The following is a 25,413-nucleotide window of genomic DNA, read 5'->3' on the forward strand; positions in this document are numbered from 1 at the left end:
GTGGGGTTGAGGGGCTCTAAATTCAATAACAACCCTGTAACATTTTAGCCACGCCTTTCTGACACCTGTCAGTCAATCAGTATGCAGTGACCGGCCCGCCCACAATCAGCATTATATTGTTTGAATGCGTGTGTGTGTGTGTGTGTGTGTGTGTGTGTGTGTGTGTGTGTGTGTGTGTGTGTGTGTGTGTGTGTGTGTGTGTGTGTGTGTGTGTGTGTGTGTGTGTGTGTGTGTGTGTGTGTGTGTGTTTTATTTGCAAGAGGAAGAAGTGGTGCGCAGTGTTTGTGCCGATCGAGCTTGTTCAACCTTGGCAACCGTAACCGAGGCTCCATTATGGGATGCGCATGGTTTGGTTGTTGACTAGGCAGTGCATCAACGGTCAACAGCTGTGTGTGCCATGCGGGCAGCCATAGAAAGCCATTAAACACACACATATACACACACACACACACACACACACACACACACACACATTCACACACATCACATAGTTTGCATTTAGTTGCATTAGATACTCTTGCCACTTGATTACGCACACAGCAGTAAAAACTGAAATTACAATTACGCACGTTGCCGATTGGCAGGTATAATGGGCACACACAAACTCGCTTCACTCACACACACACACACACACACACAGATACTGCCACACAGGAATTGTCAGGGGATTCTTCCTGGTGGTAATAATAAAGCACTCGGCGCACACCTGATGGCAGTGTGGGGTCGGGGCTTAGCGTGCCCTCTCCAGCGTAGCAGGGAAATGACGAGCCAATAACTGCAATTAAACATGCAGTATAATGGCTAATCAAATTGACAGCCTCGGCTGTTCGCATGCCTCTCTCACAATGGCTTATCACAACAAACTATTATGAGGGAGGGTATTTCAGGCCTGATCCCCTCTTTTCTTTCTCTCTCTCTCTCTCTTCCTCACCGTCTCTGATTCTCTCCATCTCTCACTTCTTTCTGTATCTTTACCCTTTCTCTTTTTCTCCTCCTCTCTTTCCCTCCCACCTCTCTGTCTCGCTCTTCCTCTCCGTCTCTTCCTCTCCCCCCCCCTCTTTCTCTCTCTCTCCCTCTGGCAGGCTGTCGTGTGGCTCCAGTTAATTGCAGTGGAGATTAACAAAGCAAGCAAATTTGTTTTCTTGCTTTACTGTGTCACACAGAGGAAGGGAGATGTTTTCAGCGATGAATAGTCGCATGAGCTGAGTGCACATTTGTAGTGTCACGTTCAGTCTACCCATTTCTCAAACTGCTATAACGGGGCTTATTAATATGTTGCCCCGTCATGATCTCCACTCTCATTAGACTAAAATAAAGGGGATTAATAACTTCCTTATACACACAGGAAATGAAATGGATTAGTAGCATTGTTGGTGAGTTAACTGTATCCAACAAGTGGAGACACACTGTATTAGAGATTAGTTTTCAACCATTAAATTAAACACCAACTATTTTGATAATCGATTTATCGGTTTTAAGAAATAAAAAAGTCAAATTTCTCTAACTCCAGCTTCTTAAATGTGAATATTTTCTGGTTTCTTTACTCCTCTATGACGGTAAACTGAATATCTTTGAGTTGTGGACAAAACAAGACATTTGAGAACGTCATCTTGGGCTTTGGGAAACACTGATCGACATTTTATAGACCAAAAAACGAATCGATTAATCGAGAAATCAACAGATTATTCGACAGTGAAAATAATCGTTAGTTGCAGCCCTATACTGTACGTGTTTCTGTTAAACAAGGTCAAAGAGAGTAATGCTGCTTTCACACCATGAAGGCAGAATTGGAAGAACAGGAAAAGTTTACTATTATCCTTCCAAATCTGTTGTGTTCACACATTTAAGGCTGCAATTTAAGTTGTTGGCGTTAACACACCAACCCGGCATCAAAGAACTAACGGGGACGAAGGCCGACCGTTGGTTCGCCTCACGTCGCTTTTGTCTTGGCCAAAAAGCTGCACTCGGAACACACCGCAAAGACATTCAAAGAGGGAAACCAGAAGACGCAGGACGGCGGATATACAAGCCGTTGTTACGATGCGTACATGAAACAAAGTGACATTTGCCACATTTCACACCACTTAGCTTCATCCTAGATGGCCGTGTCGTTGTGAAAATATCCGTGTATTGGAATGATCAGATGAGATGAAGAGGAAAAATTAGATGTGTGATTCAACATGCTGAATCGGCCAAAAAACCTCTGACATGGGCAGACAAGAGCCAACAGTGCAGGACACACACCGCACAAACGAGGCTGACAAACGCTCACCGACAGCCCCACCATCGGCTCGGTGTGTCAGGGTGTACAGTGGTGTTAGAGAGTGATGCTTCCTTTACTTTAACAGTCTTTGGCTGAGTACAACACACAAACCAGACAACAGCCAAGTGTAATTTTGGCCTCCCATCAAGTTACTCACAGAATTAACGTTAATTAGCAGGAGCTGATTTGACCTGCTGCCAACGTTTGTGATTTCAACCGCTGAAAACACCAGTCGGCTAGAAAAGGAGAAACTAGCTGAATGTTTTCTACACTGAGCTTTGCTTTTGAGAAGAAGAAATAACGGATTTCTTCTGCAGTTAATACCGTATTTTATTAAGATGTGACTGCCTGCCATAATGTCATTTACAGCCATTTTGCAACCAGGCTGTTGACACTTGGTACGCTATCATTGTTGCACGTTAAATTCAATATAATATTCATCAGATTGGGGGACAGGTTTTGTTCACCTTGTGTTTTTATCAATGTTTTAATCCTTGTTGGTCTGTTTTCTCTACAGTACTCGGAGAAGGCACTGTACAACCAGCTCTGCTTCTTCAGGTTCATCTTTGACTGGGACCACGCAGCTCCCAAACTGCTGGGTGATGAGAAAAGTAAGACTACTCACACACATACATGCTAAACGTTAGGTCTTGTACCTAACTTTCAAAAGTCTTTTTTTCCCCTATTTGTTACAGGAGTCATTTCTAAAGTTTTGTGCAGTACTAGTTGTGAAAACAGGGCCTGCTTTTTAAAAAATTCTATCATATTTTATTCATTTTTTTATCATTATTCTGCAGCACTGCCTTTGGAACTGAAATCAAGTTACTAGAAACGGCTGTTGAAGTTTGAATTTTGATGTCCTAACAATGCTTCCTCACAAATACACATACAACATAGCATTAGCAATCAATGGCTCAACGTAAACCTTTTACCCAGGCTACACTTATAGTATTCACCAATGATGTGCGACACACACACACACACACACACACACACATACAAGTAGCGGAGTATGGGCATTGGATATGGGGAGGGGGGTTAAGGACATTCAGCTCCTCGAGTCGACAGCCCTAATTTAGGAGACGGATTCAATCACACACACATACAGAATGCAAAACGCTCCAATCACTGGAAGAAAGAAGGAAAGAGCCCTCCATCGCTCTCCCTCTACCCTTACCCTCACTGTCCATCTACTGCTTTCTCTCCTTTGCTCTCTCTCTCCCGCCGATCTCTCTCTCTCTCTCCCTCTCTTGGACAGGCACTCGTTTGGCTGTGTTGATTGAAAACAGGTTTTAGATTTGGGGAAATGATAGGGGGAGTAATGGGCGCGCTGACGAAAGGATAGCCCTTCTCCTATAATGGGACATGGAGCGTATATTTCCCCCCTTGGACTCAAATAGACGCTACTCCAGCGCTCTGGTCGCGCTCAGTAGGCGTCAGCCACGAGGCCTCTTTACCCATAGTTCTCCCTGATTGATGTCACTTGATTAGAAAGGGCCGCCGGGCCGAGTGATTTATTTATTTGATTAAATATTTATGTATGTATGTTATTTATGTATGTATGCCTACATTTTTTGCGTGCGCCAGTCAGGACCCGAGTGAGGCAGCGAAAAGAGTGAGACAGCAGAGGTAAATATAACGTGTAATCAACAGATGACCACTCAGAAAGATGGAGGGAGCTGAAATGGAGGGATTGGACTGGTGTAGAGGAGGAGGGGGGGGTACTAACATGATTATAGCTTCCATTTTTTGCTTTCTTTTATTTCTGTCTTTGCCCAGATGCGAGGAATAATCGCCAATCAATTCTTTGGCCTCCTCCTTTCTTTATGTTCCTGTGCTTTGCAGTGTTTTTGATCTGCGTCGGGTACCTCACAATACAATACAATACATTACATTCTAGTGGTTCAGCGTTGGAAAGTGTTTGCTAACGTTATACTGTATCTATAGAAGGTACAGTGTTCAGAGTGTTCAGTATGCACCACACGTTTACATGGCTGTGGAGCAGTTTAAGCGTCTTGTCTCGTGATGGCTGCAAGCATTTTTGTGGTCCGCTGACACCAGATCAGAGCCTTTCACCAGGAATCAGACATTTCACATGTGCCGTCTGTCCACTTCCTAGTTCAAGATCTGACAGACTTTGAATACTAAGTGTTAACTGTGCCTCTAGACCGGTGGTTCCCAACGTTTTGGGCTTGAGACCCCTCAAAGTAAAGTAAATGTCTACAGTATTTGTGACATGTTGTTACAGGTAGGGATGTCACAGTGAGGAAATATTCCCAACGGTTAATAAACTTGTGACAACACCGGTGTTACAGATTACACCTGACATTTTACAAGAAAAGATGACACCCAGTACGTGTAGAGCGCTTACTTTGATCTTTAACGTTGGATGGCTGTGTTTCTGGCCTCTCCGGTCGAGCTTTTGCTGCACCCGGAAGCTGCTGCGCCACGCACAGTGGCTGTGAACGCTCCGAACGATCGCCTCATTAACGTTATGGTTCCTTTATAGCATTGGGTTTAAATTTAATAGGCGCTTTTGCTTTTCGCTTCAACTACAAATCCTCCGCCATCTCTCTCTCTCTCTCCAGTGTGTGTGAAATCAGACTCTTGCTGCTCTGAGCTGAGATTCTGACACTTTCACTTTCAGTTTGTGGCGTCCGTCATCCGACTGTGTATTCGTAACACGGCGCTGATAAGCAAAAATGAACTAAATAGCTTTTATTTCTATAAATAAAGCAAAACAATAGTGGGGCCGGTGGGCAAGTAATGTAATCGTTGTATGCCCATACACCGTGTAACACCGTGTAACACCGTGTAACACCGTGTAACAGCGACTACCGCGGCAAGCCTAGTTACAGGTTGCACATGTCTATGAGCTGTGCAGCCAATGAGTGATTTTGTTTTCCCAGAATGGTTGGTTTATTCATTTTTTTTTGGGATTAAAACTAGAAAAAAGAAACCGTGGGTCACACTTATTGCTGATATATCGATTTAAAATATTTACGTAACTCTACCCACCCTTCATCAGGCCTTAGGAGGTCAAGTTTCCAGAGTTTCCTCAGGTTGGTATCTACACTCTTTCACACACCCAGTACCGAAGCTTATTAACTAAACATTTTACTGGTAAGAAAAGTCACTTAATGGGCCGTGAAGGGTCACAGATTAGAGGACATACAGGACAGAAGGTTCTGGAGGGGATTGGATCACCCACCAGCTGTGTGTTTTAACCACTACACCACATCCACACACCATAACGTCTACTTGCTACTCTTGTCAGTCGAGAAGCAGCAACTACTTTTCTTCTGTTCCCTGAGCTGCCAGTCCATCAAATCATCACCCTTCCTGTTTGATGGTTTGGTTTCCTGAACACAAGACCTCCACTTTCCCCACATCGTCCCCAAAAAAAATCTGACAGAATATGTGGCTGCATCCTACCTGAAAACACCAAGTACCCAGCACCGCCCAGCACTCTGCGGAGTTAACATTCACAACAAGTTTCCGCTGACTTGGCGTCACAGTAACGGCCACAAAAACTTGTAGTACCCAGAATATGGCGTGGATGTCTGTTATCCAGGCAGGAAGGTTGTGTTTATGGCAGATCTGTGTTCATCAGCAGGTACGGGTCACTGTGTTGTCGATAAAGGTTTACAATGTGCGACAGTTAATCTTGTCTGGCAACACTGACAAACCAGTGTCTCCACCGAATGATTAATATCCACCACACACTCACGCTACCGCTTTCCTCAAAATAGAGCTGGATGCATGTATACACACACATCATGCTGCTATAAAATATAGGTTTAAGGTGTTATCCCTCAGTCCTGGGGCAGTAATACCCCATATTACTGCATTACACACCCAGGGGCCAGACTGCTCAGATTACAGGGAGGAGACATACAATCCTATACACCCTACTCTACTGTTGTGCTGTCTCTGTGGGAGAGTCTGCATATATACCTATAGAGATTTATTAGCACAATCTATCCTTAATATTGTCTTTCTGGTGGCGCTAGTGCATTTGTAGTGAATTTAAATAGCCTCATCTTGCTGCTTGAAGAGCTGATTAAGTCGGGAGTTTTTAAAATTTTAACTGATTTTGAAGTTGGGTTGCATCTTCAATCTCAAACATGCACACACTACAAGATTTGAAGATAATGGTGCATCAAACACTACAGGATTATTAAGATCATTGTGCCAGAGGTAGCATTGCACCACCTCACGTTATCTGATGTGATCTCATGGGGAAGCAGATGTAAACAAAACAGAAGCAGAAGGCTAAATGAGTCTGGATGAGAAAATGTTTGGGGAGAGGTAAGGTGGTCAGTACAGGTCGTCTATTCCTCAGCGAGAACTGGAGGTGAAATTTTACCTGTCAAGAGTCGCACGCTAGCTAATGTTAGCCTCAGTGTTTACCGTTGCTTGGCAGCACCGTCCGCTGCTCCGGCTTGTCTTCTCTCGTTGGCTTTTGTGGTCCCGCTCGGAAAGTACTGACGTAATCATCCAGATTTTAACTCCTAAATATCAAACATGATTGAAATTAATCGGGCCCGACCCGATGAGTCTGCGAACAGTTTAAGACTGGATCTGTAAACCCCTCACATTACCGGATAATCAAGGCCGAACTTGTAAGGAGGGCAACTTGAGGTTTCAAATGCAACTTTGCTTTTTCTCACTTTAAAAGATCACAAACGGTTAAAGGACAGTGTGTAGGATTTAGTGGCATCTAGTGGTATGGTTGCAGATTGCAACCAACTGAGTACCCCAATTCTGGTCTACTATAGAAACCTGGCGAACTCCGTGAAGAGGACCCGCTCCCTATGTAGATATGAAGGGCTCATTCTAAGCTAACGAAAACACAACGATTCTCAGTTTTATGTGATTATACACTAATGAAAACATAGTTATGAATGTTAGATTCCATTTCTGCAAATAGATCCCCAGAAATCCTACACAATAGTCCTTTAATTCTGGTTGTCAGTGGTGTTGGTTTAGGAGTTTTGATAAAGGAATTTAAAGAAAATCCATGGTCTAAACTAACTATGTTTTTCTTATTGTCAACCAATCCCATGAAAAGACTAAAACCAGCGATAAACTGATTGTACTAGCCACTGAACACTGTAGTATTACTTGAATTAATCCTACATATACCATCCTGGTATATCACAATATAGAATATCAACAGCCTCATCCCGTTATGTTTGCATTTGCTGTTGTTTACTTAGCTCAGAGAAATGTTATTGTACATACATGTTTACATGTGTGCTGAACATACACGATAAAGCACATTGAATTAAAATAGCTTCACATAAAAGAGCTCCGAGTCGACGCTGAATGTAATTTGATCAGCTCGAATGTGTGCGTACGCCGCAGTGCTACGCTGTGTTTGTGTGTGTGTGTGTGTACACATTTGCAAGCCTGTCTTATCTACATGTATATTGCATTTTTGTGCCTGATTGCTGCAACTGAGTAAAACATGGAGGTAATTTCATCCGCTGCAGGAGATCTCTAATAGATTACACACACACAGAGGCACGCACACACACATACACACACACACACACACACACACACACACTATGAAAAAAAACATGCTGTCCGTTCCTTAGCTGGGAACATCCCGTATCAATGACTTTCAAATCATTTCATGTCACTTTTCTTCTCCCCGTCTCCCCTGCTCTCCCTTTTTTTTATCTCCCCTCCCTCCCTCACCGTCTATCTGTTGCCTTTCTCTTCCCTCCGTCATCCTCCCCCTCCCCCTCCCCTCCAGGTCTCAATCTTGAGTGTGGGCAGTATGATTGCGTGTGTGAGCAATAATGTAATTTTGCCGCATTGATAAAATATAAATTGTCCTTGAGCTGCGCTTTTCTAATGATCCATTTACCGACAGCTTCCTCGCCACCTCTCAGCACTCTGCGTTTGGTCCTCTTCTACCCTCCCACTCCTCTTCCTCTCTTGCTCTGTCTTCCTTTCCCTTCTCCTCCTCTCCCTCTCCATTTTCTTCCCTCTCTCTCTTCATCTTCCACTCTCCCCTCCCTTTCTCCGGCGATACAAAGCGGGGTGGCAAAATCCACGGGTGCGATTGTCAAATCAATTATTCATTCTGTGCAATTACACTCACACAAAGAAGTTTCCCTGTGCTCCGAGTGGTGATTAAATTAACTGCTATTCCAGCTGCCCGTCGCCACCAGCCTAATAGAATATTCATGGAGGCGGCCGACGGAATGGCCGATCTCCATTAACTTCATCATGCTCACTTAATTACAGGCTTGTTATTGTATTTACACCTAGTTAGAGCGTGCAGAGCCCCGATCTACTCGTGCCCGGCACCGCCAGAGTATGCGCGAGTGTGTGACAACACCTAGTTAGAGCAGAGATAACCCCTGATACACTTGCTGTGCGCGCGTGTGTGTGTGTGTCGGAGTCCGTGTGGATGTGTGTGATGAAGAGAGAGATGACGTTTAATGCAATCAATTAGGCAAAGTTTTTGGGATCTGAAGCTGCATTTGTGTCTACAGTATGCTCGCTATCCATGCGTCAGTTTTCCATCTTTCATTCCAGTCGTCATCTTTCCTCGTTATTTCCACTCCGCTCCTTTTTTTTCTCTTCCACATCTCGGGCCTTCCCAGCAACGCCGCCGCCGCCGCCGCCGCCGTCTCCCCTCTCTCTTCTCTCCTTCCGCCTCACACTCGCTCTTTAAGGGAGGCTATTTATTTGAACTACACTCCCCACTGTGCTCCCGACTTGCAGCGAGGTCTCTCCCTCTTTCTTTTCCTCTCTGTGACTCTTAAATCATTCTTTTATCTGTTCGCCACACAGTGATTGAGGTGGAAAAGAGAAAGGAGTGAGGAAGGGGGAAAGAGGAGAAGGAGAGGAGGGGAGGGTGGAGAATTATTTTCTCCTACCTTTCAGAAATGATGACATGATTGCTTTCGCTTGATCATGCATCATCACCCCCCTTCTATTCCCCAGATAAATAGACTAGTTTGTCTCTCCCTGCCTCTCCTCTCCCCTTTTTTCTCCCTTCCATCCCTGTCCTTGCTAACATGAGGATTATCTGGTAATAGTTGCTGCTGGCGTTTAAGTCAACCACACCATCTTCTATGTGTGTGTATGTATGTGTGTGTGTGATTACTGTTTGTCACGTGATGTTTTTTAGTCGCCATGACTGTGAGTTAGTGTGCTTTCTAAGTGTTTAACTACTATCAATCGTCTGTGTGCATGTTCTTTTAGTGTGTGTGTGTGTGTGTGTGTGTGTGTGTGTGTGTGTGCCTCACTGTTGATCTCTGTGTATCTAACCTTTGTTCCCTTGGGCAGTCAGTGGGCTGGTATTTATCCAGCAGCCACTAATGCAGCGGGCAGGAAGGACGAGACAGGAGATAGGGCTGTGGAGATGGCGAGGACATGACAACCGGCCATATGGACAGCCTGTGTGTGTGCGTGTGTGTGTGTGTGTGTGTGTGTGTGTGTGTTTATATACAGTATGTGATCTAGATAAATAACAACCAAGTCACCGTTTTAAACAAGTTTTTAATTTGTTTGCTTGTAGTAAAACATTTTCATTAAGATCTATGATGACTGTTCCGTTATGATGTGACATTCAGGATTTGGAGAACCGCTGAAACAATTAGTGGATTCATTGAATAATCAGTCATTTATCAAGCAAAAATATTAAACATTCACTATTTCCAGCTTCCTCAAATGTGAGGATTTGCTGCTTTTCTCCCTATATCGTCCTAAATTGAATATCTTCAGCTATTTGAAGACGTCAAATCATGAGGTAGCTGCAACGGTTAGTTTCGTTATCGATTAATCTTCCAATTATTTTCTCAATTAATCGATTAAACCATTTGTTCTATTAAGTAGAACTAGCTACAAAAAGTCCCTAAATCTAGCAAGAAAGTCACCAAGTCGACAACACTGACCGCTGATCCCTTCAGGTCTCCCTCCAAAGCCACTCCCCCAAAATTATAATTAGTTTATTACAGTCCTGAGACAGCCACAGATAACTGATTTTTTTCTCTCTTTTTTTGTCAGAGCATTTGATTTATTGATTGCTGTCGAGATGTAATAAGAATTTCAACGAATGTATCAAAAATGTATTTGAACAACACTACCAACCATACCTTTATTTTTATTTCAAAAATGTTTAATCGATTATCAATATAGTTTCCTTTAAGTGCTCTGTTGATCGACTAATCATTAACCAACTAATTGTTTCAGCTCTAGTTGCAGCCCTAATTGGATTACTATGGTACTCATTGCTCTTTTTTTGTGGTAACTAGTAATTTTTAAGTACTTTTCTTTTCTTTTCGCAGTTCTTCAAAGTTTTTGCAGAAAATCTAATCTTATTTTAAGGATTATGGGACTATGAGTGAAACAAAAAACTCTGCATACTTTCAAGGTGCTGCTGGCTACGTAATAGGGCCATTATAGGTACAAAATTAAATAAAAATAAAATTACAGAATCAGGAGAGGGCGGTAATATTTGGAGAAAAAACTCTAAATTTCCGAGATAAAGGTCATGGAAGAAAAAAGAAAAAAACATGGATATTCTCTGAGATAAAAGTGGCAACTGTACGAGAAAAAAAACCCTCACAAATTTGCAAGATTATAAAGTTGTAAATTTACATTGGAGTACAAAACCGCGGTAATAGAAAATAGTGGGGTAACCTCATCACACGCCGTCGTAGCTGACAGCCTCTGATTGACTGGACCTTCTTCTTCTTCTTCTTCTTCTTCTTCTTCTTCTTCTTCTTCTTCTTCTTCTTCTTCTTCTTCTTCTTCTTCTTCTTCTTCTTCTTCTTCTTCTTCTTCTTCTTCTTCTTCTTCTTCTTCTTCTTCTTCTTCTTCTTCTTCTTCTTCTTCTTCTTCTTCTTCTTCTTCTTCTTCTTCTTCTTCTTCTTCTTCTTCTTCTTCTTCTTCTTCTTCTTCTTCTTCTTCTTCTTCTTCTTCTTCTTCTTCTTCTTCTTCTTCTTCTTCTTCTTCTTCTTCTTCTTCTTCTTCTTCTTCTTCTTCTTCTTCTTCTTCTTCTTCTTCTTCTTCTTCTTCTTCTTCTTCTTCTTCTTCTTCTTCTTCTTCTTCTTCTTCTTCACATTACCCCTCCCGTCAACATTATTCTTGATGTAGCTCGTTGCACTCTTTGGTGTGATGGTGTGTTATTATTTGGTTTCATGATACTTCATCTACACTTGACGCTCAGTATAATATTGTAAAGATTTGGTTTTGGTAGCCGGGATGGCAGCTCTCCTTCTTCTCTCTGGCCTTATTACGGCCCACCCGAAGGGATAACAGGGACATGATATTGACTTCATGCTCTCGTTGGGCTTTTCTATCGATCTCATGATCCTGTGTGTGTGTGTGTGTGTGTGTGTGTGTGTGTGTGTGTGTGCGCGCGCGCACACGCCGCCATCGACCCATCTGTCCAATTCTGCGATGTCCCTCCCGGCCCTCAAAGTGATAGCATTACTGGCACTGGATCTGTTAGCTCTCCAGTTAAGGGTGAAACGCTCCTCGGTGTTTATTAGCGACGAGACAAAGCCGGTGTGCGCTCTGCTCCTCTTCCAGTAGGAATCCTGCAGAACCTCATCATGGCGATGGAGGAGGGGGTGAGAGTTTGAAATGCACACGTCCCAGTAGCCCGCGGTATCGACTTTGACGCAGTTGAGGGACTGAATGATCTTCCATTGAGCGATGATAACTCTTCCTTTCCTTCACCTCCAGATCACCTGAAGCTGTGGAACAGAGAAAAAGACGTGTATCGGCGCCTGAAGGAAGTGCCAGACAAAGCGTTGGCCACCAGCGGCTACTCGGAGATTAACCTGGCCAAACTCTTCCAGGCGTTCTCCTCCTTCAAGTAAAACAACACACACACATCTGTAAAGACAACACCTGACGAGAAGCTCCAACATCTGACTCGGGACATTTGCACATCCAACTACAGCTGTTTTTGAATACATAGCTGGGTTGGTGATTTTAGGCTTTGGCCTCCTCACCCTGATATCATCTTCCCTGAACCTAATGGGCTTGTTCTGTGACTTAAAACCCAATCACACCTCTCCCCTTCTCCAATTTCTTCACATAGACGCTCATGACCCCATCACCCTGACTCTGTATGGTAAAGGGGAGTAGCAATCATACCTAAATGACAGTCCATTGTGTGTGTGTGGAGGCTAGCAGCGCCCAGATGTGTGTGTGTGTGTGAAAATGACTTATCCTCAGAGCAGCCAGTATACTCCAAAAGCCGCTAATTAGCCAATGATAGTGACCCGGGCCACTAAGACCACTGGATGCCTGCAGCGATCGGACACTTGTTCTGATTACCACCATTCATCCCGTGTGTCTGTCTGTGTGTGTGTGTGTGTGTGTCAGATCAGAGGATGAAAGAAAGGAGTAAGGAGGATGCAGGGAGTGACGGGGTGAGGGAGGCCACACGCGCTGCTCCCTCGCTCTTTTGTCTCCATATCGAACAGCTGATCTTCTCCTCCACTGCCTCTGTTTAACTGATTCATCCCTTTCACTCCTTCTCCTACCCTCCCTCCCTCTGTGCAGATTGTGTTTTCACGCCTGTAATTTTCTATGTATCCGACTTGAATCGCTCAGGTGGGTGTGATGTAATAATTTTTTTTTGTTGTTGTTGTAATGATCAGAATATTTCGTATTGGGTATTTTGATATTGATGAGAACCCTTTTTTTTTATACTGAAACCTCAATAAAAAAAGCTAAATGGATAAGATGTTAATCTTGTGTTATTGTAATGTGGGGGGTGACAGGAGATGGGTGGGTCTATATCCTGTAGTGTCTTCGTGTTTCCTGTTACCGCTGCACTCTAGGGCTGCAACTAACGATTATTTTCATTGTCGATTAAAGCTGAAGTAGGCGAGACTGGAGCATATATGCAGCCATGTTGAGATCTGTTGAGTAAATACCAAGCACCGCCCACCAGCTGGAGCACAGCCAATAGGAACGCTCTCTCTCTGAAATGACCTGTGATTGGCCAAAGTCTCCTGTCACGTGCTAGATTTGTTAAAGCCTGAAAACAGAGCCATGAGGAGGTGCAGAAGTCTAGTTATGTCTCAGAACACTTGAATTACAGTATGCTGAAAGGTTATCATGGAATTTTTGCCCAATGATGCCAAAAATATACTGCCTACTGCCACTTTAATCTGATTATTTTCTCGATTAATCAATTAGTTTGTTCTATAAAATGTCAGAAAATGGTGATAAATGACCGTCGGTGTTTCCCAAAGCCCTAAAGGATGTCCTCAAATGTCCACAACTCAAATATATTCAGTTTACTGTCATAAAGGAGTAAATAATCCAGAAGATATTCACATTTAAGAACCTGGAATCAGAGAATTTTTACTTTATTTCTTAAAAAATTACTCAAACCGATTAATCAATTATCAAAAAAGCTGCAGATTAATTTAATACTTGAAAACCAATCGATTAATCATTGCAGCTCTACTGCACTCACATAACAAACATGCCATGAAAGTGAACTTTATTAAAGACAAAAACAGTTTTTTATAGTGTTTGGGCATCCAGTTACGTAAATGAAGCACTTTATTTGACACCAAGATAAGTCTAAGTTTGTCTTAATATCAACAAATCCCACGAAAAGGCCCAAACCAACAATGAATTTATGCCTGAAACCCTGGTACGGTATATATTATTCCTCCATTATTGTCCAAAAATGATTAAAAACGCACCAATTAGCCACGAGTTTGCAGTGGGCGACATGTTTCTTCATCATCAGGAACCTGAATTGATTCCACATACATCATCCTGTCCTAGATTCTCACTAGTACACCAAATGTGTATTCTTCCGCCGCAGTAAGTAGTCCCTCACCAAATGCACTGTTTACTCATGTTTTAAGTACTGTTTCCTAAAAACTACAGTGCCCAACTGTTTTAGGAAATCACTTGACCTTTTTTTAAAAAAAAAATAAAACTGTGTTTTTTCATTTTCAGAAAGAACGAAGGGACTTTGGGGCTGAGAGCCGCAGACAGGCAGAGAAGTTGTATGTAAGTAAGTATTCATGATTTGTTTACAGAAAGACTGATATAGAATATCACAAGCTTTATTCTTTAAATATATAGATGGGATTTTTGTGAGTTTTTCCGATTTCAGGAGAATGCACGGTGTTGATTTCTAAATAGGAGTTGGATAAAATCCTCTATTATGGTATTTGTAATTTTCTATTTCTATTATGATATAGCACATTTTTGGGGAAAATCAATAGACGTGTTTATGAATAAAATAACTGAGGAATGTTTGCTTTTGGCTAATCCGGTCACTTCAATACCTGACTTTTATTTACATTCATTTCAAAATGGTTCATATTATATTGATATCTTCATAAAACAAATGGCAAAATGCACCATGGTTGATCTATATATATCGCCTTACACTCTCTGTATTCCCTCTGCTGTATAATTTCCGTCTGTAACTCGCTCCATGAAGTGTTTCACCGTTTTCTTCCAAGAATTCTCCTTTGTGTTAATACAGTGGAGGGATTTTTTACTCCATCCTGCCGCGTGCATTTCCATAAACACTGCACGCCTCACAAATCACTTCAAAACCACTGTGACTTGTGAAGGCAACCTTAAGTGGGCTGAACACTTAAACCATGATTCACTATGCAATGGATAGAACATGCTGTGTGTGAGAGAAAAGTGTCTCGGTGCATTTGCAGCTCATAACTTTACATATTTATTAAATCAGATCAGCTCCACTACTTCTCCCACAGTTTTTTTTTTTAGGGGATTTAATCAACAGTAGACATGCACACAGACAGGCCTTCCTCTATATACCAGGCTGCAGGTTTTGTAAGTGAGGGCCCCTGTTTTGTCCTCCCAGTTTGGAGCAAACCCAGTCAAATTGAGTCTCTGCATTAATTCGACCCAGCTAAGCTAATAAGGTCGAACAAGTCTCTTTGTATTGTCCTGTTAAGCTTTATTGCTTGTCGTTTTGACCAGCGATGGACAAGGTAGGCTTTGATGAGGGAATTAGTCCCCTATTCTGTCCCTGTTATTCATAGCGCGGTGGAACATACAGGCAGCAGAGAGGGTGTCAAAAGGAGAGCTGGTCCTATTGCAAAGTGTCTCCCTTGTTGGAGCTGAAAGGGCGGTTATGAGACGATAAACCGCTTAATACACTGAGCTAATTGGATGAGAGCAAGAGAGACGGGGAATTAAGGGGCGATCCGAGAGGGGAGCGGAGTGCCATGGCCCTGCTATTCAGGTCTTTCATCGGGGCCGGTTCTCCGCCTGGAGGAGGGGGAGGAGGAGGAGGAGGAGAGGGGAGGTGATGGAGATGGAGGGGTGGGGGGGGAGGCTGTTCATCAAAGCGCCTTTTAGAGCTCCTCTCTCCCGGGGACTGAGTGAGGACTGATCCGGCTGAGGCTGTGGAGTGATTGGGCCTATTCTCTCAGGCGGGGTCGTGGTGGGAGAAACGAGGCCCGGGAGAATCCAAATCACGGGCCAAATCAAGTCCAACAGCTGGGGGAATGAGCAGGGAGGGGGTGATGGAAATGGGCACGGCATTTCTGGACACCTGGATTAACCTGTGAGAGACGGGAGGAGCTTTTAACGCGTGCATTACGCATGATTCCACCAAATCATTTCTTATTTTTTTGCAGCCAATTTGCAAGAAAAACGCACGACTGGACTGTTTTTTCATCTTCATCAACATTCATTATATTGATCATTCATGCAATAAGCAGCCTGTAATCCCAAGTGCAAGGCCTCCTGTCTTTGAATGCATCCAACAAGTGTGACTTTTCTAAATCCACATCTATTGCCCCCTATGCGACAGCATTTCAATTTTCTCGCCTTTTTGCGCTGCAAAGAAAGTTTAAGCCTCTCTCCCAGCAGGTCACCCGCCTCCCGGCATTCCCCAGATATTAGGGACAAATTGGTTTGCCATTCATTAGTTATATTCACAATAAGATTAAAACTCCCCCCGGACAATCTCATCAAAACCCTATATAGGGCCATACAGGGAGGAGAAAAAACACACACGCTCCACTGGGTTTGAGCAATAGGATTTTTTTTTTTTTTTTAAAGCATGGCACATTGTGGATGGTTTTACGCACAGGAGAAAATTGGTTTTTATCTTCTTCTTTTTTTGCTCCAATGAGCAGCTGTGTGACTTTGTGAGCATAAATAAATGTGCAGAAATATCCCTCCCATCAGTCCCTTATCTCTAAAATCCTGCTTGTTTGGACTAAATTGTAACATGTGAAACAACAAGAAGAAATAAGAAGAGGGGTTTTCATAGATGAATAAAAAAGAGGGACTACTTTAATCCGCGGGGTAATTTCACGCGGTTTTGGTCGGGCACCATAGAAGGGTCAAACGGAGGAGAATAACCATTGATTGCTGTAATAGTCCAGCATTAGTAGTGAGATCCAATGGATGGATGGATGGAGGAGGGGGGGGGGTGAAAGCCGTTTGATGAAGTGGTTTGTTACTTCATTAATGACAAAGGGGTCTCGCTTCCATCGACATGGCATTACAGATGTTAAGACCAATTTAGCGCCTTTAAAGGGGTTTAAGGGAAGTTTTGTGACGCCCCCCCACCCCCCATCCCTTCCCTTCCCCAGATAAAGTGGGCGATCTAATTGAAAACCCCTCGCCTTTGTCACGCGTTTCACATGTTGGGGATTAAGCTCATGAATATATGGTCAGTATTTTGTCAACTCCAGCTGAAGAGGATAGACGCACGCAGCGCACTGGATTATACACCTAATACATTTTATTCAGGTGGAGCCTCCATCTCTGCTCTCTGCAGCGATAAATTCCTCTTTAAAAAAAAGGGTTTTCATCCTTCTCAGCAGGCGTTTTGAACATCAGACAACCTGTCACTGAAGTCGGATGTATTTATTTTACATTCCAGTACACTATTTAGTCAATCATATTAAACTTATTTATAAATAATTGCTTAAGAATTTGCTAAATTATTCAATGTAAGACAGAAAACACATTTTTCTTCATAACACCTTTTATTAATAGTTCTATAATATTCTATTTCACATTGTTTATTTTTTCCTGGTTTAGGCAGTCCTATGTCAGTCCTAAAGGAATTTGAAATAATAAAAGATAACTCATTTTACCAATGTAATTTATTCAAATTAGCATTATTAAACCAGGAAACTTACAATCACTTAATAAGAAAAAAAAAAACTCTCCTTCACCCCAGTTCCTCTGGGAAAAAGTTTTTGACATAAATAATAATGATCTAAAAATCCTAATAATTCATAAACACAGGTGAAATTCTACACAGGGCGACATTCATTAAACACTACACCGAGTGCAAGTTATCAAAACACGGCCTCCTGAAATATACACGACCCTGTTTTGAAAATTTTTTGTGGTACTTTTTTTCCTCTTTTTACACAGTATGTACAGTTTTTCTTTCACACAGTCAGGTCGTTATAGAGACACACCTCAGATCTCAACTTTGCTCGCGTGTCCTGGAGTCAGACTCAGTGGGGAATGCCACTGCTGTGATAATCAAAGAGAGAGGAGGGGGGGGAGAAAAATCTCAAATTGCAGCAAATTTACAGAAATCTGATGCTGGAAACGACCTCAAGTAACTCCGGTTTGATTCAGAGATTTCAAACTTATATTATACAATGTACAGTGGTGCTGCTGAGTGTGACTTGTGGACAGGCGAGCAGTGGAGAGGAGTCAGGCTTGTAGAGAAGGCTATGGAAGGTCTATGGACAGTTTTCCTTTGGTTCTGGGTGGGGGGGGGGGGCCTCCTCCAACTCGCCTTTATTATAGACGCACACCGGCTCAGCCCACATCAATGCATACAGATTAAGCAGTGTTAATGTCGAGCACTCGAGTTGTCCTGATTTGAAGTAGCACAAGAATCCTATTCTAAAAGTCTGGGTTCCCCTGCGGTTCTTCAGCTTTCTGTGTGTGTGTGTGCCATGACAGATCCTATACTTAAGTAAAAGTAGCCAAACAACAATACTGTTCTTGTTACTTAAGTAAAAGTACAGCAAAACGACTTGAAAGAACTGCAGAAAAATGCCCCCTGTGAGTGATACTGCCATATATAATATTACTGAATTATTATAATTAATGTTAAAGTAGCAGTTGAAATTGGTCAGATTAATTTTTTTTTTTTTTTTTACATACTGTTTGCTTGTTCAATCTAATGCTTAATATTTTATAAGTTCATATGTTTTGCATGTAAAATCCTAAATGTAGTGTAGAGTAAAAAGTACAATATTCCCATCTGAAATGTAGTGAAGTATAAAGTAGCATCAAATGGAAATACTGAGGTACAAGTACCTCAAATTTGTACTTTGTTACGTTCCTCCACTGGCACTGTGTGTACTCAGCATTTTGTTGTTGTAAATGCACATGGCACGCCGTCTTAAAAAGCTATATACATACTGTATCATAGTCTATGTGAACTATATGGAGTCTGATTTCAAGTTTAATTTATTGTCAAAGTGTAAAGAAATATTAAGAAATCTTTAAAAAGACATCTTTTTAGCTATGTCATAAAATATTGTAATTGTTCTTTAAGTGAAAAACTTGAAAAAGTCATTCAGAGAGGTGTGTGTATAAGGTGTGTAAGTGTAAAACAATGGTTTAATAGTTGTAATTTCAAGACACACACACACACACACACACTTTTTTTTTAGCCAGTGCTCTTTTTTGAATTTGGTCGTGCTATTTTTGTTGGGGAGACATGAGGTAACAGGGATGGTTGAACAAGGGGGACATCAGCCTCCAGAGGTATGAATGGGTTTTTGGAGGGGGTGGGAGGGGGGGACGGAGGGGTGTCATGGAATGGGACGTGAGCCCGGGACGTGGAGGCCTAGAGCTGGTGTCGAGTGTTCAGCACACCTCCTTCCCCGTGGCTCCAGTGGGCAGGATGTTAAGCTGGGTGAGCTGAGCCGAGTGTTCCTTGGCCTTGAGGCGCAGCGCGGCGATACTGGAGGCCCTGCGGTCTGCTGCGGCCGCGGATGAAGGGGAGGAGGAAGAGGAGGAAGGGTCGGGGAGGACGGGGCCCGCGTGGGAGGGGTTCTCTACAGGCGGGACGGGCTGACGGAGGAGGGCTGCAGCGGTGGAAGCACTGGACAGGGGACCCATACTGGAGAAGAGCCTGTAGGAAGACAGAAATGTCACCATCTAAAACATTTTTATAGATGCTGAACACGTTCAAGTTTAAATTATTCATTGCAAAATGGCACACAAGTCAAATAATATGCTCAGTGTTGACTCAAAATGTTGTCCGTCTAATTGCAGCAGAAGAAGAAAACCACTGCTTGTTGATTAAGAATTTCCACCATCCCTAAGATATATTCTATTTCCTCTTAGTTTCTTCAGTTTGATTGTCTAAACCTAAATAGCTTTACATCATCTATTGCAATCTGACTTATTTAATATAAAAGAAAACATAGGAGAGTACAATGTTAATAATGCTGTATAATAGAGAGGAGGAAAGCAAATGAGAAGCTAATTGTGGCATATGGAGTGTGCGGTGTGTCACACCTCCTCACAGCTTGTCTGGCAGGATCACACGTTTGGTTAATTTATTAAGGCATTTGACAGAGTGATTACACACCACTGTGAACAGTATAACATATTTATAATCAGACACAGTAATGCAGTGTGACTGAGGATTACTGTAACCATCAGTCATTAAGAGTTTGCACGATGTGTTGGGGAATTTATTATAAGCTCGCTTGCTGCTGTGCAGTTTGCCGTACATGCGCTTGACTGCAAAATTGCAGTCATTTATTCTAAAAATACAGGGATAAACATGAAGTATACAGAGATCGGTGGTATAAATAAGTGTTAACAGGTCCCAGGGAGCACTGTGCATGGGGTGCAGCTTACCTGCCAAAAGTGGGTCCAATGAAGGCAGGGTGGCGAAACATGGCAGCCGTGCCCAGGAACGTGCCCAGGCCGAGCGGGGTGGCCATTGGCGGAGCGGCGCCGTTGTGGGGTGGCGGGGCCAGGCCCGGAAAGGCGGCGGCTGCTGCTGCGGCGGCCGTCCAGGCAGACTCGAGGGCCGGGTGGTGATGTGGTGGGAAATGCCCTCCCTCCAGGTAGTGGCTGAGAGGGTGGCCTGATGCCAGGGGGCCGTGGAACGGCAGGCCTGACGGGTGGGCCTGCACCCCGGCCTTCTCACGCTTCCTCCACTTGGCCCTGCGGTTCTGAAACCACACCTGAGGGGCAACACAGGAAAGGATGACAGGGATCAATATGAGCAGTTATTTTCTTTTCCATAAGTTAGAAGGATGTAAACAAAGGCAGCAACAAATTTAGATTCTGGGAAGATTGAGACCGATTGGGGTGATATAAAGAGGCTGCATGTTGTTTAAAACACATAAATAGGCCATTTTTGCTGCATAAAGACGCCTTTTGTCTTCTCTTAATGAAGAAGTGGGTGCTTAGTTGGAGACATGTCAATAGAACTGTTAGGTTATGCAGGTCTTTCATGCTATAAATGATTACAACCATAACTCACTACATCACAGCAATGTTTCATTGTAATTAACATGAACCAGCCTCTATTGAGTGTTGTGTCAGTGTAGTCTAATAGTTGTCTAGTTCAGGTGGTGGCCAACAGGCTGGAAAGTCAACGGTAATTACATGCAAGGTAAACCCTGCCTGCTCACGGTCCCTTAAATCTACTTTCTGTCTAATTAAACCCCCCTGTAGACGGGCTCCTGGGTGGGGAGTAGAGAGAGATAATTAAGAGCGGTGTTAACAAAAGATCCAGAAAATTACCTTCTGAACTGGCTCCAATAACAATTAATGCGCTTTAAATTAAATTCTTAAGAGATGTAGAACAAGTGACTTCCATTTGAGAGAGAGTATTTAACTTTCCCACGCATCCACTGGGTGCCCAGTTTGCACTGGAGACTCTCACAATGAGCAAAAAATGTCAACATGAAGGGAAGTGATTGAACGAGCTTGGAAAGCTTGAGCGACATTGGACACACATTATTCCCCCAGAGGGCTGTTTAGCATTACACAGCCCCTGGGGAATTTATGAGTTTTTATCACCTCCTGATGGCGCCCGTTAAGTGATTTGTTCACCTAAAGAGACATCTGTTGTTTTACTGTTTGAACTGTCTCTCTTGGTTATGAGGCCAGGCTTTGGAAATGCAAGCCACGCTTTCAGTGAAGAAGAGAGAGAGAGAGAGGGATGGATGGAGAGATGGAGAGAGAAAGGAGGGGTGGGAGCAAACACCTTTAATGGTCTCTCATTCGCTCCCAAGTGCAAAGCATCGGATCAATGCAGGTCTATTGCAATCACATAATGGGAAATCAAATAGCATTATCCCTCCCCTCTTTCTCTCCCTCCTCTCTCTCTCTCCCTCTCTTTTTACGCACACACACACATATCCATTTTACGCACACACTCTGTCCACCTCTCTCTGATGGGAATTCAAACACCATCTCGTCCCAGGAATATATAAGACAGTGTTTGCTCCTGCACTAAGTGAGCTTTTTATGAATCAGCCAGACGTCGCCTTTAATTGCCACTAAAACGCGTAATGACATTCGATAACAGGTAATAACATTCGATAACAGGAAAGACCTTCTGCGCGCAGCGACTCAGGCCATTTAACACATTTTTACTATAATAAATTACTGCTGATCTCCAATCGGTGACGCATATCACCGGTTAGGGGGGGTTTTATTATAGAGGATATAAAAAACATTAAGAGGATGCAGCTTTTTTTTTCCACCCACCTCATATTTGATTTACTTCTCTTTTTTTTTATAACGATAAACAAGAGTGCACTTACTTGAACGCGGGCCTCGGTGAGATCCAGACGCATGGCGAGCTCTTCTCTACAAAAGAATATTAAAAAAAAAAAAAAAAGAGGAAGAGAGAGAAAAAGATTCAAGGTTACAGGTTGGAAGAAAACGCAGAATTGCTGTTTTGTCCCCCTCCATGTTGTTCACTGTCAACAATAGACGACCGAAAATGGGGCTTGATTTTTTTGTTCTCCCTGGACCGCAAGAAAAGGGACGCCACACAGCCATATTCTATTTTCCCTGTCACGGATGGATAGAAATAGGCCCTAGTGATTGTTAGATTTCCCTTAAAGCAAGAGGCCTGTCACTGTAACGACATAATGGGTGAAATAATGACATCTAAACTAGCCTGCCACAAAGCAATCGACGCTCCCTTCAAGCTTTGCGAGATGGGTGTTCGCAGTGTACATTATAAGACCTACAAGTCGCCTTTAAAGTAAATCGACTGGGAAAATAGCCTATGAATAATGGCATTGGTATAAGAAAAATAGAAAAAATGTAGGTTCTTGTGTCAGAAAATGTTGTACTTTCAAGCATAAAATGTGCCAATTATTAAAATATTAATTTAGCAGAAAAATAGGGCTGAAATTTTATATAGAGAGTTTCATTTGTTTTAAGGCCCCACATAAAGAAGTTTTATTATTTATTATTATTTTTTTTTCACCTGAAATTCATAATATAAAGTGTGTTTGTGTGTGTTGAGGTTAGGCCTTGATTTTTGTGTGTGTGTTTTGTTGTATTCAGTATCAAGTCCAGCAGGTAACCTGAGCTGCACCGGTTAATTATTCCTCCTGAGGAACAATAACACCGCTGTCATCATGTGTCAGAACAGGTAACAAAACGTCCCCAGTGTGTTTGTGCACTCGCAGGCCTATATTGCGTTCACTTCTGCAGGGCACGCGTGTTGGTGTTGGGGGCATTTTATGAGGTGTGATGCGCACAGTGTCCAGTTTAAGACGTGTGGAATTACTGGGGAGGTTTTTGGAATAAAATGTTATGGGGTGGGGGATATTTAAAATTAAATGCATTTAATTATCACCTTCGTCCATGGAATTATTAGAAAGCACGATTAACGTTTCATGCTTTCTTGGATTTTATTTGCAACATAGGCCTTATGTAACGAAAATAATAATATTAATAATAATATAATTCTTATAAGACACAATTATTGTAGACTATTGTAATTATAGTTTTATATGCATTTAAATTAAAATTCTTAAACCTAGTTTTTTTAAATTTGTTAAATAATGAAGAATTTGCACAATAATAATTCATTATTAAATTGAATTAATTCATATTAATTTTAGGGATGACAACATTTTTAGAATTTTGCAGCAATTTATTTTTTTTCAGACTTAAAAATAAAAATTGGGGTTTTGAATGTTGAGGTTGTTTTCTCTTATAGTGTACTTGATGGGTTTGTCTGTAAAACTCATCTACTTAAAAGTTGGTTTATAGACTGTTGTAAAAACAGCTTTGAAAAAAGGGAAAAAATAAAGTATAAAAAAAAGTCTTAAAAAAAAAAATTGCTGCAAAATTCTAAAACTGCTGCAAAATTCTAGAATGCTGCAGAATTATAAAATGTTGCAAAATTCTAAAACGTTGCAAAATTCTAAAATGCTGCAAAATTCTAAAATTGCAGTTTAAAAATGTTTCTTACCTGGTGAAAACGTCTGGGTAGTGTGTCTTCTGGAAAGCCCTCTCCAGCTCCTCCAGCTGGTAACTGGTGAAGGTAGTCCTGTATCTTCTCTGCTTCCGTTTCAGCATCCCTTCCTCCGAATCACTGCCCGCCGACAGACACACGCTGTCCTCCCCGTCCCTCACGTCCCCATCCCCGGCGTTCAACAAGCTCTCCCTCTCCTCGTCCTTTGGGTCTCCGCAGCTCTCCTCCACCTCCTTTCCCACCACCGCGTCCTCCTCGAACTTCAGCGGGCCGAGCTCCACCACCAGGCTGCCGTCCTCCGAGCCCTCCTCTCCGGGGCTCTGGTCGCCCTCTCCCCGGCTCAGCGACGCGTTCTCCCGGTACGACTTGCTGCGGCTGATGCTCACCTGCGGCGCCTGGCTGATCTTGAGGCCGTCGCTGCTGGCCTGCTGCTCCAGGAGGCAGAGCCGCTGCTGCTCTCTCTCCAGCGTGTCGTGGTCGTGGAGGTACTTCCCACCACCGGAGCCGTACAACCGGCGGAGCTTTGGAGGCAGGTGCATGTCTGCGCTCAGAGACAGGGGGTCTTTCATTGACCCTGAGAAAAGGAAGGTAAGGGGTGTCAAATAATTAATTAAAAAAATAAAGTTTTTGAAAATTGTTAATGAAATATATGATATGGAACTGTTCGATTGAGACCGATTCGGGTGATATAAAGAGGCTGTTTAAAACTAAAAAAAACAACTGCTGTCTCAACCCATAAAATAGGCCATTCTTGCTGCATAAAGAGGCCTTTTTCTATTCTCTTAATGAAGAAGTGGGTGCTTAGTTGGAGCAATATAACTGTTAGGTTATGCAGGTTTTTCGTGCTATAATAGATAACTCCCTGTCCTGCTTATATAAATCACAGCAATGTTTCATTGTAATAAACATGACCGGCCTCTATTGAATGTTGTGTCAGTGTATAGTCTAATAGTTGTCTAGTTCAGGTGGTGGCCAACAGGCTGGAAAGTCAATGTTTTTACATGTCAACGACAAAGATGAGGGAATGAACCATTGAATATAGTCATTTATCAATAAGTAAACTTTGTAGAGACAGGGCAAATCTATATCCTTTTCATGTTTTTTTTGTGTCAAATAATGAATTCAAAAATAAAGTTTTTGCTGAAAATTGTGAATGAAATATATGATATGGAACTATTAACCCATAAGGATAAGAACACAAGAGGAGCAATGTCGAGAGAAGTGGTGAGAAATGCACAATGTTTTTACATGACAACGACAAGATGAGGGTAATGAATATGTCATAGCAATAAGATAACTTTGTAGAGACGGGGCAAATCTATATCTTTTCATGTTTTTCTTTTTTTTTTTTTTTTTTATAGTTCCATGTGTATGTTGTATTTCTGTTATGGAAAAACAATAAAAAGAAAATATCAAAAAATAAAGTTTAACAGCTGTTTAGTCTTGGAAACATTTAGCCTTATTAACCAGATTCTGTGCTTAAAAGGTGTCCATTAAAAATAACTCGTGTTGACACATTATAACTCCAGACTTCCAGCATTTGTTCCATGTTTATCCCCTATACAATGCCTCCAATCTTTTTTTTTTTTATATATGTATATAATTTCAGCTGAAAGTAAACTTACTGACTTTACAACAGCTGTTTAGTCTTGGAAACATTTAGCCTATATTAACCAGATTC

The 25,413-nt window shown here is 42.3% G+C and overlaps 2 protein-coding genes across 2 annotated transcripts in view; one reads left to right on the forward strand and one right to left on the reverse strand.

Moving 5' to 3' along the window:
• The window catches only part of pola1 (polymerase (DNA directed), alpha 1), a 58,224-nt gene extending 45,234 nt beyond the window's left edge, over window positions 1–12,990 (forward strand). Inside the window, exons 36-37 of the mRNA XM_037757302.1 lie at window positions 2,781–2,874; window positions 11,984–12,990. Coding sequence (XP_037613230.1) covers window positions 2,781–2,874; window positions 11,984–12,120 — 231 coding nt within the window. The 3' untranslated portion in view covers window positions 12,121–12,990. The remainder of the gene's footprint in view (window positions 1–2,780; window positions 2,875–11,983) is intronic.
• Window positions 12,991–17,249: 4,259 nt separating this feature from the next.
• The window catches only part of arxa (aristaless related homeobox a), an 8,764-nt gene continuing 600 nt past the window's right edge, over window positions 17,250–25,413 (reverse strand). Inside the window, exons 2-5 of the mRNA XM_037757428.1 lie at window positions 23,730–24,306; window positions 22,057–22,102; window positions 20,132–20,463; window positions 17,250–19,394 (exon numbers count right to left, since the gene is read on the reverse strand). Of these exons, the coding sequence (XP_037613356.1) occupies window positions 19,127–19,394; window positions 20,132–20,463; window positions 22,057–22,102; window positions 23,730–24,306 (1,223 nt within the window). The 3' untranslated portion in view covers window positions 17,250–19,126. The remainder of the gene's footprint in view (window positions 19,395–20,131; window positions 20,464–22,056; window positions 22,103–23,729; window positions 24,307–25,413) is intronic.

This window comes from Sebastes umbrosus, chromosome 21, assembly GCF_015220745.1.
Source record: "Sebastes umbrosus isolate fSebUmb1 chromosome 21, fSebUmb1.pri, whole genome shotgun sequence".
NCBI lineage: Eukaryota > Metazoa > Chordata > Actinopteri > Perciformes > Sebastidae > Sebastes > Sebastes umbrosus.